Here is a 13235-nt window from a genome sequence, read left to right as displayed (position 1 = left end):
GCAAAACCCATGAAACCTTTAGTAATGAGAGAGAGTGAGCTATCTATCGAGATTTTTTTTGCTTATGTTCTGTAGATATTAAGTTTTACTCTTGCACAGCCATCTGTATACAGATATACAATAACTGAGTCAATTGGATTGGTTGCAGCTTTAAGCTGTAATGTTTACTGAAATATGCAGTCAAAAAGTAATCCCATTTCTTACCTTGCAGATCAAAAGAGAGCCAATTAAAAAACCTGTTGAAACACCCAAAAAGACCACAGCTGCAGGTTCAGGTTCAAGCAAGGCTGCAGTTACAGCTCAGCCTACCCCCAGCTCAGCCTCTGTCACTGCAGCACCATCTGTCTCCAAGGTGCAGAGTCAACCAGCAGTTACCAGCAAACCAGACCCTGCCCCTCTATCCACAAGTACCAGCAAGCCTGACTCAACCAGTGTTACAGCAAATGCTAGTGAGCCCACGGCAGCTGCTGAGTTAGTTGATTCAAATCAGCTGAAAACCAATGGCAAAGTCACTCTCACAGCGACTGCAGAGACAAGCAAACCTTCGGAGGCAGAGGACCTCAAAAAAACAAGTACAGCTGTAAGCGCCTCCAACTCGGCGACTGACAGCTTGCAGAAATCTGGAGGTCTGACAACAGAACCAAGCAAACCTGCAGTTCCGAAGACGGAGGCTCCTAGCACCAGCCCACCAGATGCAGCCTGCAAGGAAGGTCCAGCTAACAGCCTTCCAGTAGCAAAGAGTGAGCCTACAACTCCCATTACCAGCCTCCCCACACCCACTAAGCCAGCAGAGGTTACCAGCCAATCCAAAGATAGCAGTCTGTCCACGGTAACGAGCGAGACCACAAGCAGTGTCATGGTTACTATCCCCCCTGCACAAACGAGCAAGCCAGCAAATGAAAGTCCAACCACGTCCACAGTCGATGGCACAATGACCAGTGAACTCGTGGCTCCTGTCCTCCCTGCAGCCTCGAGAGATGCAAAGGCAGTTCAAACTCACGAGACGACAACCCTGCCAGCTCCGGCCTCCCAGGTGAGCACAGAGGCTCCTCCAGATGCACCTGAAGTGATGGACACTGCGTCCACCCTGGTAATAGAGGATGTTCTAAAAGCCTTGGAAATTGCAGTGCAAGAATGTGGGGCTCTATCTACATCAACCAGTGGCAGTGTGCCTGATGGTCTGGCTCAAGAAGCGAGCGTCTCGAATGCAGGCAAGTCTTCTGAGGGCAGCAATGAGACTGCACCTGCGGCAACGCCCTCTGATGTCAAATCTACTCCGGAAGCACAAATCAAAGAGGAAACGCCAGCAGCCACTGGTAACACCAAAGACGCCATAGCTCCTGAAAAATCAAAAGCTGTTCAAAGCAAGAACACTCCCAAGCCATCTAGCAAGGAATCTAGTCCGCAGGCAAAGGCCAGTGCGGCAGCAGACAAGACCCCCAGGACCAGAGAGACGAGGAGGACAACGGCCAAAACGGAGCCCAAGAAAGAGGAGGGCCGGCCCAGCCCAGCACGCGGAGGCAGGGGGAGTGCGACTGGGAATCGGAGGGGCAGGGAGGCCAGCAGCCCAGCAGGGGGCCGCAGGGGACGGGAGGTCAAGGGTACCCCGCAACATCAAGAGAAGGAGAGAAAGGCAACCAGCCATGGAGAGGAGAAACACAAGGTAAGGGAGCTGTAGGAAAGTGTCAGGTCTGCTCCTCCCTTTGGCTTTTAAATCAAATTTTAAGAAGCACATAGGCACCTGGGCTTCCCAGGAGCCATGGTACAGTTAGGGTATGAACATCTTCTGCCACCTAGTGGTATAATCAGTGTTGGTGTAAATGGTTTGAGCTGCTTTCATATTTAGTCTTTTAAAGGTTTCCTGTATAACTACTTTGATTCCTAGTGGTTTCTGGACTGAGTGACAGCTCGTTGATGCAAGTTTTATAAAGTGGTTTTAATTGAACTCTATTTTGTTTTTCAAGAGCTACAGCTCTGGCAGGACAACTAGGTCTACAAGGAGCAATGTAAAAACAGACGTGAAAGCGGTAAGAAAACATTTGTATCTTTCTAGCTTTCTTTGGTATTTATTTATTTAAAGAAGATTGTCTCCTGAAAGCACTGGTTGGTGTCCTGCTTGTGACAGGGCTTGCAGAAGGAGCTGACCTAAAGCACAACGACACAGATTAGCACAGGTCAAATAAACAGTTAAAGATTACACCAAAACAAAATAATGAAAACCTCTCTCACTCTCTCTGTGCTAAATTCCAGTCTATCTCTCGCTCTCCTGAGGCAGCCTCTGTCACTTGTACAAATACGCTCAGATATGCACTCCTATTTATCTCTTTGCATTAAAGCACATCCTCTATCCGTCTTCCCTAATCCCGGGCGTGATATTCAGACCCTTTTATTTATATCACGGTCTGGTTTTATTAGTAGTAATGCCCTTAGTGCTTTTAACCCTGTGTGGTCTTATGTCTGACCAGGTCGGACATTACAATTTTCCCTTTCCAGTCCGATGTCGGACTCTGTTCGACATCATCAAAAAGATATCAAGCACAGGTCTCTAGTTGTTTTTTTCTCTGGAAAAAGCTGGGAAAACCTTCCAATGGCTGAGAGAAGCCGAAAAAAATGGGGTTGTATCTGAGCGATACACGGAGATAACATGGACACAGCTGCTACCGCGTCCAGTGCTCAAAGAATATCGCAGACATTTGCAGAAATTTTAGATGTTGTAGTAATAAAATAATGACTTGGATCGCATTATTGAGGATTTTGGTGATAAAACGAGTGATCAGGAGAGAGTTTATCAGTATGCACAGCTATGAAAAGATGTGAAATACAAATAAGTGGTGGGGCCTGGCTGGAGATGCAGTACTGTCCTTTTGCTATTCAGTGCCTTTTTAAAGCTGTTTTACTCTGAATAAAAGCACTGAATAAATGGACCGCTAAGGGTTAAATTTGTCTTTTACAAAATAGTAAGTTTAAATTAACATTTAATTTTATTGTGCACCATACAAGCAGCCCATCAGGACCATCACATGTATCAGGGTGCACATAGGGATAGGTACTGTATCGTTACACCCCTCTGAGTTTCTAAACCTGGCTTTGAGCTTGCCTGTCCGTATGTGTAGAGTCGCTGGGGCTGAGAGGGCACACTGTCATGTGTTTCAATTTAAGGAGGAAGGTTTTGTAGTCCCAGCATGTGGGATTAGGCAGATTGAGAAGAGAAATAATAACTCCATATAAGAGTAACAGAACCCAGAACCACTCTGAGTAATTACAAACACCAAACAATAGTGAGGGGAAATGTAAAAATCAATTTAGCCAGTCTGAAAGCTGTCATGTCGCTCTTCCGTTGCAGGAGGCGGATGACGAGATGTTTCCCTTTAACCTGGATGAGTTTGTCACCGTGGACGAGGTGGGAGACGAGGCAGCAGCCCCCCAGGAACCCCTCGAGAAAGCGACAGGGGGAGTGAAACGCAAGGAGCCCTCTCCCAGGCGCCACTCAATGCCTAGCACAGACCCCGCAGCCAAGCGCAGCAGAATAGCTGAGACTGAGGCTCCGGCAGCAGAACACAAGCAGGGAGAAACGCCAGGAGCCTCATCCTCTGAGAGTAAGCCGCAGAACAGGAAGGAGCGTGAGTCTGCGGCTGCCGCACTGGTCACTCTGGATGAGGTGAGCGAGGAGGAAGAGGATTACCCTGACGATGAAGAAGAGGTGCAACCAGGGCTTGCTGGAGTGAAGGACCCCGAGGCACTGGTTACTGTGGACGAGGTGGAGGGAGGGGAGGTAGAGGGAGACATGCAGGCTCTGGTCACCCTAGATGAGATTGTGGATGAAGAGGATGGTGATGGAGGAGAATCGGGGGCCTGTCTGCCTGCTGAGGTATCCTTGATTTGTATTGTTTTTCACTAGACAGTCTGTTAGGGTAATTTATTTACCTTACGTGTTGCAAACCTTAAACTGCAAAAGAACTTATGTAATTAATTTGAGACTATGATAGCCCTGTTTTCTGAATCCTTAAAAAATGTTGTTGGAGGAGTCATTGTATGAATGCAAATATTTTCATCTCATTTCAGCACTCCCTGGTGACGTTGGATGAGATGCAGGAGGATGAGGAGGAGAATGCCTTGAGGGAGGAAGAGAGCGGTCTTCCCCCTTCTGCAGACACCAGTGCGCTGCCCAAGGAGGGAGGAGAGCACACTGTGGAGGGCTTGAGCTTTGTCACTGTGGATGAGGTGGGAGAGGAGGAGGAGGATGATGGGGAGGAGGATGAGGAGGAAGAGGAGCAAGTTCCTGCAGCACCGCCTGCAGGCAAGAAGCCCCTAGCAGCCAAGCAGAGAGTCGGGCGCCCCCGTGGGAAAAAGGGCAGGCAGGCTGCTGGTAAGCAATGAGCTCTTTCGAGGGCGCTATTTTCATCATTGACCTGACCCAAATGAAACGTGTATCCTTGGAAAAATAAGATACACAGTGCGTGTGGACAGTTAATTGTACAGGTGCTAGGACCTGCTGTTTTCAGTATGTTACTGTTTTTCATGTGCAAGGCAGATGGTGAAATGGAGGGAGCACTGTAAAATGAAAAATACTAATTATTGGATACAAATGTATACCTTTTTAACCTGATTGAATTTAACAATCTCCATGCCTTGCATGAAACTTCCCTCCTGAAGCAATATTGTATTGTTAATAAAAGTTATTGAAGAATTAGATCTCGAAAGAATTTCCAACTACCCTTATGTGTTTTTCGCAACTAAAGCAGTAAGAAAGTCCACCCGGGGCAGACCCAAAGCTGTCAAGGCGGCGATGGCTGCAGAGGTGAAAGAGGAAGAGATGGTGACCGAGAGGACTGAACCTACAGCAGTGCCTTTGAGCGACGCTACTTCTGGGGCTGTAGAACCAGCAAAGGAGAGCGAGACTGGAGAGTGCGCTTCCACCGTAACAGTGACCGAGACCAAAGAGAAAGTGCAAATGGAACCAGACTCAACGACTCTGCCTGGGGGCGAGTCCAGCAATGAACCGCTCGGTAAAATGGAGCCCTGTGAGGAGACGACGCCCCCTGGTCCTGAAAAGGGCGACTCAAAAGTGACAGAGCTGGAGACGAAGCGAGAGGGGAGCCATGCTGTTACACAGGAACCAGAGATACGAGAATCTGCAGTTACCAACCAGCCCCCTGCAAAAGGAACATCAGGGAAAGGTAACCGGCACAGGGTCATATTTATTAGTTACTGCTTTTATACAGTGCTTGTTATATAAGTGTTGCAAAGCTCTGTACAGTACATAGCAGAAAAATAACAAACCGATTGTATAGCGTGTCACACACAAAACTGCCACAGTCAGACCGTTCAAATAACAGATTGCAAAAGCAGCTATTTTAAAGTTACATTAAAACCCACTAAAATAAGAGCCATTTTATAAAAGCGCGTTTTAAGTCTTCACTTAAACTGTAACTGCCCCAGATTTCCTGACAAACAGGCAGTGCATTCCGTAATTTAGCAGCTCTACAGCCAAATGTCCTCCTTGTATTCCATGTAGTATCAGAGTGACAGACATCTGCATGAGCTCTGGTCCCTCTGTTGGAGGGCTATATATTTTGAACATTTCTTTTAATTCAGTATTGGTAAACTTTGTAATAGTTATAAGAACATAAGAAAGTTTGCAAACGAGAGGCGGCCATTCGGCCCATCTTGCTCGTTGGTTGTTAGTAGCTTATTGATCCCAGAATCTCATCAAGCAGCTTCTTGAAGGATCCCAGGGTGTCAGCTTCAACAACATTACTGGGGAGTTGATTCCAGACCCTCGCGATTCTCTGTGTAAAAAAGTGCCTCCTATTTTCTGTTCTGAATGCCCCTTTGTCTAACCTCCATTTGTGACCCCTGGTCCTTGATTCTTTTTTCAGGCTGAAAAAGTCCCTTGGGTCGACATTGTCAATACCTTTTAGAATTTTGAATGCTTGAATTAGGTCGCCGCGTAGTCTTCTTTGTTCAAGACTGAACAGATTCAGTTATTTTAGCCTGTCTGCATATGACATGCCTTTTAAGCCCGGAATAATTCTGGTCGCTCTTCTTTGCATTCTTTCTAGAGCAGCAATATCTTTTTTATAGCAAGGTGACCAGAACTGCACACAGTATTCAAGATGAGGTCTTACTAGTGCATTGTACAGATTTAACATTACTTCCCTTTATTTAAATTCAACACTTTTCACAATGTATCCGAGCATCTTGTTAGCCTTTTTTATAGCTTCCCCACATTGTCTAGATGAAGACATTTCTGAGTCAACAAAAACTTCTAGGTCTTTTTCATAGATTCCTTCTCCAATTTCAGTATCTCCCATATGATATTTATAATGTACATTTTTATTTCTTGCGTGCAGTACCTTACACTTGTATCTATTAAATGTAATTTGCCATGTGTCTGCCCAGTTCTGAATCTTGGCTAGATCATTTTGAATGACTTTTGCTGCTACAGCAGTGTTTGCCACTCCTCCTACTTTTGTGTCGTCTGCAAATTTAACAAGTTTGCTTACTATACCAGAATCTAAATCATTAATGTAGATTAGGAATAGCAGAGGACCTAATACTGATCCCTGTGGTACACCACTGGTTACCACACTCCATTTTGAGGTTTTTCCTCTAATAAGTACTTTCTGTTTTCTACATGTTAACCACTCCCTAATCCATGTACATGTGTTTCCTTGAATCCCAACTGCGTTCAGTTTGAGAATTGATCTTTTGGAAATCCAAATAAACCTTTGCAATTATCCATTATCGATGTTGCATCCTCAAAAAAATCAAGCAAGTTAGTTAGACACGATCTCCCTTTCCTAAAACCAGGTTGACTGTCTCCCAGGACCCTGTTACCATATAGGTAATTTTCCATTTTGGATCTTCTTATAGTTTCCATAAGTTTGCATATAATAGAAGTCAGGCTTACTGGTCTGTAGTTACCTGGTTCAGTTTTGTTTCCCTTTTTGTGGATCGGTATTACGTTTGCAATTTTCCAGTCTGTCGGTACCACCCCTGTGTCAAGAGACTGCTGCATGATCTTGGTTAGCGGTTTGTAAATTACTTCTTTCATTTCTTTGAGTACTATTGGGAGGATCTCATCCGGCCCAGGGGATTTGTTTATTTTAAGAGCTCCTAGTCCCTTTAACACTTCTGCCTCAGTTATGCTAAAGTTATTTAAAACTGGATAGGAACTGGATGACATGTGGGGCATGTTGTCAGTATCTTCCTTTGTAAAAACTTGTGAAAAATAATCATTTAATATATTTGCTATTGTTATAATAATAATATTATAATATTGGAAGAACATTTTGGAATTGGTTTTAGCTCCCTTAGCAATGTTCATTTCTATTTCTCTCTTGGCCTTTCTAATGTTCTACGAGGGCGTCCAGTACTAACGCTTGCTTTTGTATTGTGTATACTGTTATTTAAATGGTCTGACTGTGGCAGTTGTATGTGTGACATGCTATACATTGTATTGTGGTGTGTTCTTTTTTGTGCTATGCACTGTACAGTGCTTTGCAATAAAAAACGCTATACAAATAAAATAAGTAACACCAACATTCAATGGAAGTGGTGTATGTATACATTCACTCACTCGCTCACTCACTAATTCATTCGTTCCCTCCCTGTTCTGTTTTGAAGACTCAAAGCTGAGAAGAGATGCAGTGAAGGAATCGGAAGCCAAGCGAGAGAGATCGTCTTCCCCCCACGAGGATCCCTTCACGCTGCCTCCGTTCGACAAAGACAATCCCATCGGTAAGACGTTCAATACATGTGATGAGAATGCTTACTGTGTCTCGGGTGACTTTACTTGCCTCCCTACTCGGAGAAACTGCCCATCCTGCTAGGAGAGGGGGAGCAGACAGCAGAGCTAGGTTAGTATATGTACGTCATTGTAAATGCCTTGGCAATACTGGAGCACTCCTGTCGTGCTAATCTTCATCTGAAAAGCGTATTGCAGTATCTGGAGATGGGTATGGTGGAGGCAGCCATATGTCACACTTCAGATTTTTACAATTATAACTAAAATGAACAGAATCTTGGACTGTGATTTTACAGTGTCAGAAACCTAGACTTGTTTTTGTGTCATGTTTGGATATGATTTTTTGTTTGTTTTGTTTGTCAGTTTATCTAGGTTGATTTACTTCTATAAAAATATTTAATTGACAAGATCGATGATTTACTATGAACACACACGCGCAGACACAAGGAATGTTTAATCAATAGTAGTATTTTATTAAGTACACCAAAATTAAACAAACCAGAAAGTAAATCTTCATTTCTAAGCACAAAAGCTCAAGTCAAAGCCCTCACCCTGCATTCAAGCAGCTAGCAGAGCCAGTGAAATATGGCACTGTCCATACTCAAACACACAGCAGCACCCAGCACTGTGATGTAACTTGCAAATACACACACACAGCATAAACTGACAATCTTGGAATATAGCACATTAAACTTACAAATGGTATATTGATTAAGGATATAGCACGTCTACTTTTTAAAATAAATTAATTATACAACAATATGAGGTAGATAACTTTTAGTGAAACAATGAAGTAACTATAAGTAATTTCACACACTGGGTGGGCAAAGTAAATAATTAATAGTTCAGTTATATATAAATGTTACAATGAATTTAGTTCCATGAAAGGACAATGCAACTGAACTTATACTCCATGGTTCCTTTTGAGGCTTAGACTTTTGGTTGGCTGGTTTGGAAACTCAAATCTGTTGAAGTGTCCAGTATAAAAGGCTCTCCTCTCAGCAACAAAGTCTTCAATTCCCAATAGAGTTAACAAACTGCAACAAAGTCCCTGGTGGGAACCACAACAGTGCCGATCCCCTGTCCTCTTCGCTGAATCTTTAGCTACGCAGGTAGTAGAGCACAGTCTTTTGGATACTGTAGCTTTAGATGTACAGAAGACCCAGACTTGCCTAAGTATTTTACAGCAGTCCTCCATACGTGCCTCAGTCTTGTCACATTTGGTCATTGACTCGCTTGCAGCTTGCTTTCTCTTGGGTCCTGTTCTCAGGCAGAGTCCTGGAGTTGCAGCTTGTTTAGCAGTGCAGTGTTTAGTTTTGCTTGGATATTTATAGTCTTTCCATGCTGCTATTCGCATAAGGTAATTTGTGTATCTTGCCTCTTTAAAACTCAGTCCTTTGTTTTTTGTCCTTTTCCTCTGGGACAGAGATACTTTGTCTTCCTTGCGTCAAAAGCTTTTTGTAGTTGTGCATTATCTGTACATAATTCAGCTGTCCTTTCAGCCTAATCCAGCAGATATCACCTAGCCCTTGTCACCCAGTTCAATATCTGCAGGAGTGTCCCCTTTTTGACAAGACACAGAATTAGTTAGTTAGTTAGTTACTCCAGTTATTTGTAATACACGTTCAGGTATTAATATCATATTCAGGGAATATGCATCACATGGTTATAGTTCAAAAGAAAAAATTCTTCCAGTCCTTATGTTTCTGCCAAAATAGACTCTTGCCGTGCAATACATTTTGACATACGTTTCTCGTTTTAATACGTGCTGCTTCGAGGCAACGTTGTATGCGGTTCCAATCCAATGTACCTCCCTTTTGTCTTTACAGGCTTGGAGTTTGTGGTCTCGAAGACAGGATTCTTTTGCCAGCTGTGCACTTTATTCTACTCCAACGAGGAGGTGGCAAAGAAGAACCACTGCAGCAGCCTACGGCACTATCAAAACATGGAGGTAAGCTGGGCTTGTGTGGCAAGCTGGGCACGTATTGGAATCACTTATTAGGGGGCTCATTAAAAACACATGCCCCCCCACCGCCCGCATTTTTCACAATCATGCTCTTCTATCGAGATCATGGAATTTATCTTGTGATCTCCACATGACCGTTTTGAAATGTCAAGATCCTGAGAGAATTTCTGTGATCCCCACCTAGAGAAGCACCATACTGGTGATTGATGCAATTACTCAGTGCTATTTATTGTTAAATCAGACAGTGTTAAGGTGCTTTCATGTGCGTTCAGGATCTGATCTTCAGTTCTAGTTGCATGTAATATACAGGTAGTGGACAAAATAATGGAAACACCTGGGTAAGTGAGGGACACCAAGTATATTGAAAGGGCTTCCACACAGGTGTGGTCCATGCGTTAATGAAGTAAATAACATCCCAGCATGCTTAGGGTCATGTGTAAAAAATGCTGGACAAGCTATAATTATGGCTAGCATGGCTGCAAGAGGAAACCTCAGTGACTTTGAAAGAGGGGTGACTGTTGGGGCGCATTTGGCAGGAGCTTCAGTGACCAAAACAGTGAACTTGCTGATATTTTACAAGCTACGGTGTCTAAGGTGATGTCGGCATGGAACTAGAGGGAAAGACATCATCAGCAAAGGACAACAATGGGAAGAAGCGCATACTCCAGGATTGTGATATCCATGTATTATTTCGAAGTGCAAGGTAAAACAGGCGAGCAACTGCAGATCAATAGACTGCAAATTTTTAAACCTGGGGCTCGAGCAGCCAGTTACATCAAAAACGGTCTGCCGAGAACTCCACAGATGCAGTGCACAAACTGCTCATCACACCTGTTAATGCATGTTTGCGAGTTCAGTGGTGCAAAGAGCACAGGCAATGGACTTCCGAGCAGTGGAGAAATGTGATATGGTCAGATGAATCATCCTTCACTATGTTCTCGACAAATGGACGAGTGCAGGTGTGGCGCCATCCTGAAGAACTCTACAGCCCGGAGTGCTTGGTTCCAGTAGTGAAGGGTTCTGGTGGTTCTGTAATGTTGTGGGGCGCTTTTTCCTGGCATGGTTTGGGTGCACTCATTCCCTTAGAAGGCAAGATCAATGCTAATCGCTACTTAATGGTACCGAGTGATCATCTTCACCACATGTTTCAGCCTTTCTTTCCTGCTGGGGGTGGGGGGGTGGGGGGTCTTTCAGCATGACAATGCCTCCATCCGCAGAGCACTTGTGATCGCCCAATGGTTTGATGAGCATGACACTGATGTTATCCATATGTCATGGCCTTCTCAAGTCACCAGATCTGAACCCAGTCGAGCATTTATGGGATATTCTGGAATGACGCCTGAGACAGCGTTTCCACCTACATCAACCAGGCGTGAGTTGATTGACTTTCTCGTGGAAGAATGGTGCCGCATCCCTCCTGCAGAATTCCAGAGGCTGGTAGACTCTGCCACAGGGCATACAGGCTGTACTGGCCGCATGTGGTGGCCCAACGCCCTATTAAGTGACTTTACATTGGTGTTTCCATTTTGTTGTCCACTATGTGTGTGTGTGTGTGTGTGTGTGTGTGTGTATATATATATATATATATATATATATATATATATATATATATATATATATATATATATATATATATATAAAATGTATGTAAGTGTATGTGTGTATAACAGGCTAAATCAGCTGAAGTGTCTCGTATTGAATTGTTTTGTTTGTGTGGTATTACACTGCAGAAGACTAGATGGTGCTGGCACTTACTAATAGACACTGGTTGATTTAGCTGATAGACAGGATATTGAATGATTGTTTGTGGTATGTGTTTATTGAGGGACATCCTCGTAAGGCATTCTCATGGAAATCAGGGTCCAAACAGTATTTCTGACATTTTCAAGTTGTTATAAAACACGTATCTGTGTCGGTATTTTTTGAAGTACTGAAGCGCGGCTCCGTCCTGAATTCCAGCAGCACACCACTGGATTGGAATGGAAGAAAGGCATATCCAAAACTAGCCCGGGTAAACATGCAAGGGCACAGTAATCTGAAGCTTACTACTTTTTAAAGTCCAGTGCCTTTTAATAAAATACTAATTTGACACATGCACCACGGCACATTTAATAACAGTTATATGTTGGGAATGCTAAAACATTTGGAGCGCTGCGATTGTTTTCTGAATATTAAAATGTGTTCTTTGCAATTGCAGAAATACATGAAGAAGCAGAGAGCTCAAGCCAGCTTGGAGTCAAGCAAATGAGGAAGTTCAAGAAAGCGTTTTATTTTTCAGATCCCCCTTTTTTTTTCTCTCTAATTCATTTATGGGTCCAGTTTAATGATGTCGCTGTGCATTTTTGTTGTTTCCTCTTGGACCTGCGAAGAAAGGAATTTTATTTAAAGTGGTTTGCAATGCAGTAACTGAACAGTCATTAACTGTTAAAGCACTGTTCCGTTTTTAATTTGTTTTAGTGCACAAATAAACCTTCCTGTACATGGTTTTGTCTTTGTGTTGTTTACCTTAAGCTTTGCATTGAACGCACCAGCAGGCACCTAGCAGCCGCCACCTTACAAAGTCCAGTAACACTTCTCTTTCAAATGTCTCTACTTACTGTGTATTTACATCAGTTTTATATAGCGCCTTTCGTAGTGGACCGCCATCACAGTGTTTTACAAGATGCATTAACAAGAAAATCCATAATACTTTAAATACAGAGAAATGCATAATACATGATATACAGTAAAAAAACAGTGCATAATACATGATAGTAGCATAATACATGTAGTAGTAGCAGCAACATAGCAGCTAATTGCAGATATCAGGCTGAAAGAGCATGGAGAGCAAGAGAGAACAGGTGCGTCTTGAGAGTTGATTTAAAGCGAGCGACGGTGGGAGCGAAACCAAAGCTGGGAGAGAGTTCCAAAGAGTCGAAGGGCGTGAAGCTAAACATGGTAAATACAATGTTGTTATACATGGTTACAATGTACTTAATGTGTAAATATTTTTGCACCACATATGTAACACAATTTTATCAGAAAAGGGTTAAATTCTGGGGGTAGGGTTAACTAGGAGGCAGTGTGGTCCAGTGGTTAAAGCCCAGTGCTTGTAACCAGAAGGTCACCGGTTCAAATCCTGCCACGGACTGGCTCACTGTGTGACCCTGAGCAAGTCACTTAACCTCCTTGTGCTCCATCCTGCTGATAAGATGTTAAATCAATGTCCTATTGTAAGTGACACTGCATATAATGCACAGTTCACAGCCTGCCTCTGTAAAGCAACTTGTGATGGTGGATCGATCACTGAAAGGTGCTATATGAAAATAGATTATTATTATTATATCATACAAATAAAAATGCACAAAGTACATTATAAGTGTATAGTAACGTAATTATGTGTAAGTACACATGTATTTGAGGGAGGGATTCAGTACTACCTCCCTCATCATACCAGGAACAATCAGGCTCTTCACTGGGGTATGTTCAGAAACTATTTGTGCGACATATCCTCACACTGACCAGGCACACACGTGGACA

At 43.4% G+C, this 13235-nt stretch overlaps 1 protein-coding gene across 2 annotated transcripts in view; it reads left to right on the top strand.

The window, feature by feature from the left end:
- The window catches only part of znf638 (zinc finger protein 638), a 96163-nt gene extending 83963 nt beyond the window's left edge, over window positions 1–12200 (top strand). For both annotated transcript variants that reach the window (XM_041245844.1, XM_041245936.1), the window contains exons 17-24: window positions 212–1663; window positions 1965–2027; window positions 3344–3868; window positions 4063–4366; window positions 4740–5177; window positions 7630–7743; window positions 9580–9701; window positions 11914–12200. In XM_041245844.1, the coding sequence (XP_041101778.1) occupies window positions 212–1663; window positions 1965–2027; window positions 3344–3868; window positions 4063–4366; window positions 4740–5177; window positions 7630–7743; window positions 9580–9701; window positions 11914–11964 (3069 nt within the window). In that variant the 3' untranslated portion in view covers window positions 11965–12200. The remainder of the gene's footprint in view (window positions 1–211; window positions 1664–1964; window positions 2028–3343; window positions 3869–4062; window positions 4367–4739; window positions 5178–7629; window positions 7744–9579; window positions 9702–11913) is intronic.
- Window positions 12201–13235: the final 1035 nt, after the last annotated feature.

This window comes from Polyodon spathula, chromosome 1 (assembly GCF_017654505.1).
Source record: "Polyodon spathula isolate WHYD16114869_AA chromosome 1, ASM1765450v1, whole genome shotgun sequence".
In the NCBI taxonomy this organism is placed as follows: domain Eukaryota; kingdom Metazoa; phylum Chordata; class Actinopteri; order Acipenseriformes; family Polyodontidae; genus Polyodon; species Polyodon spathula.
Note: the sequence above shows the minus strand (reverse complement) of the source record. Positions and strands in the feature narration are given on the sequence as shown.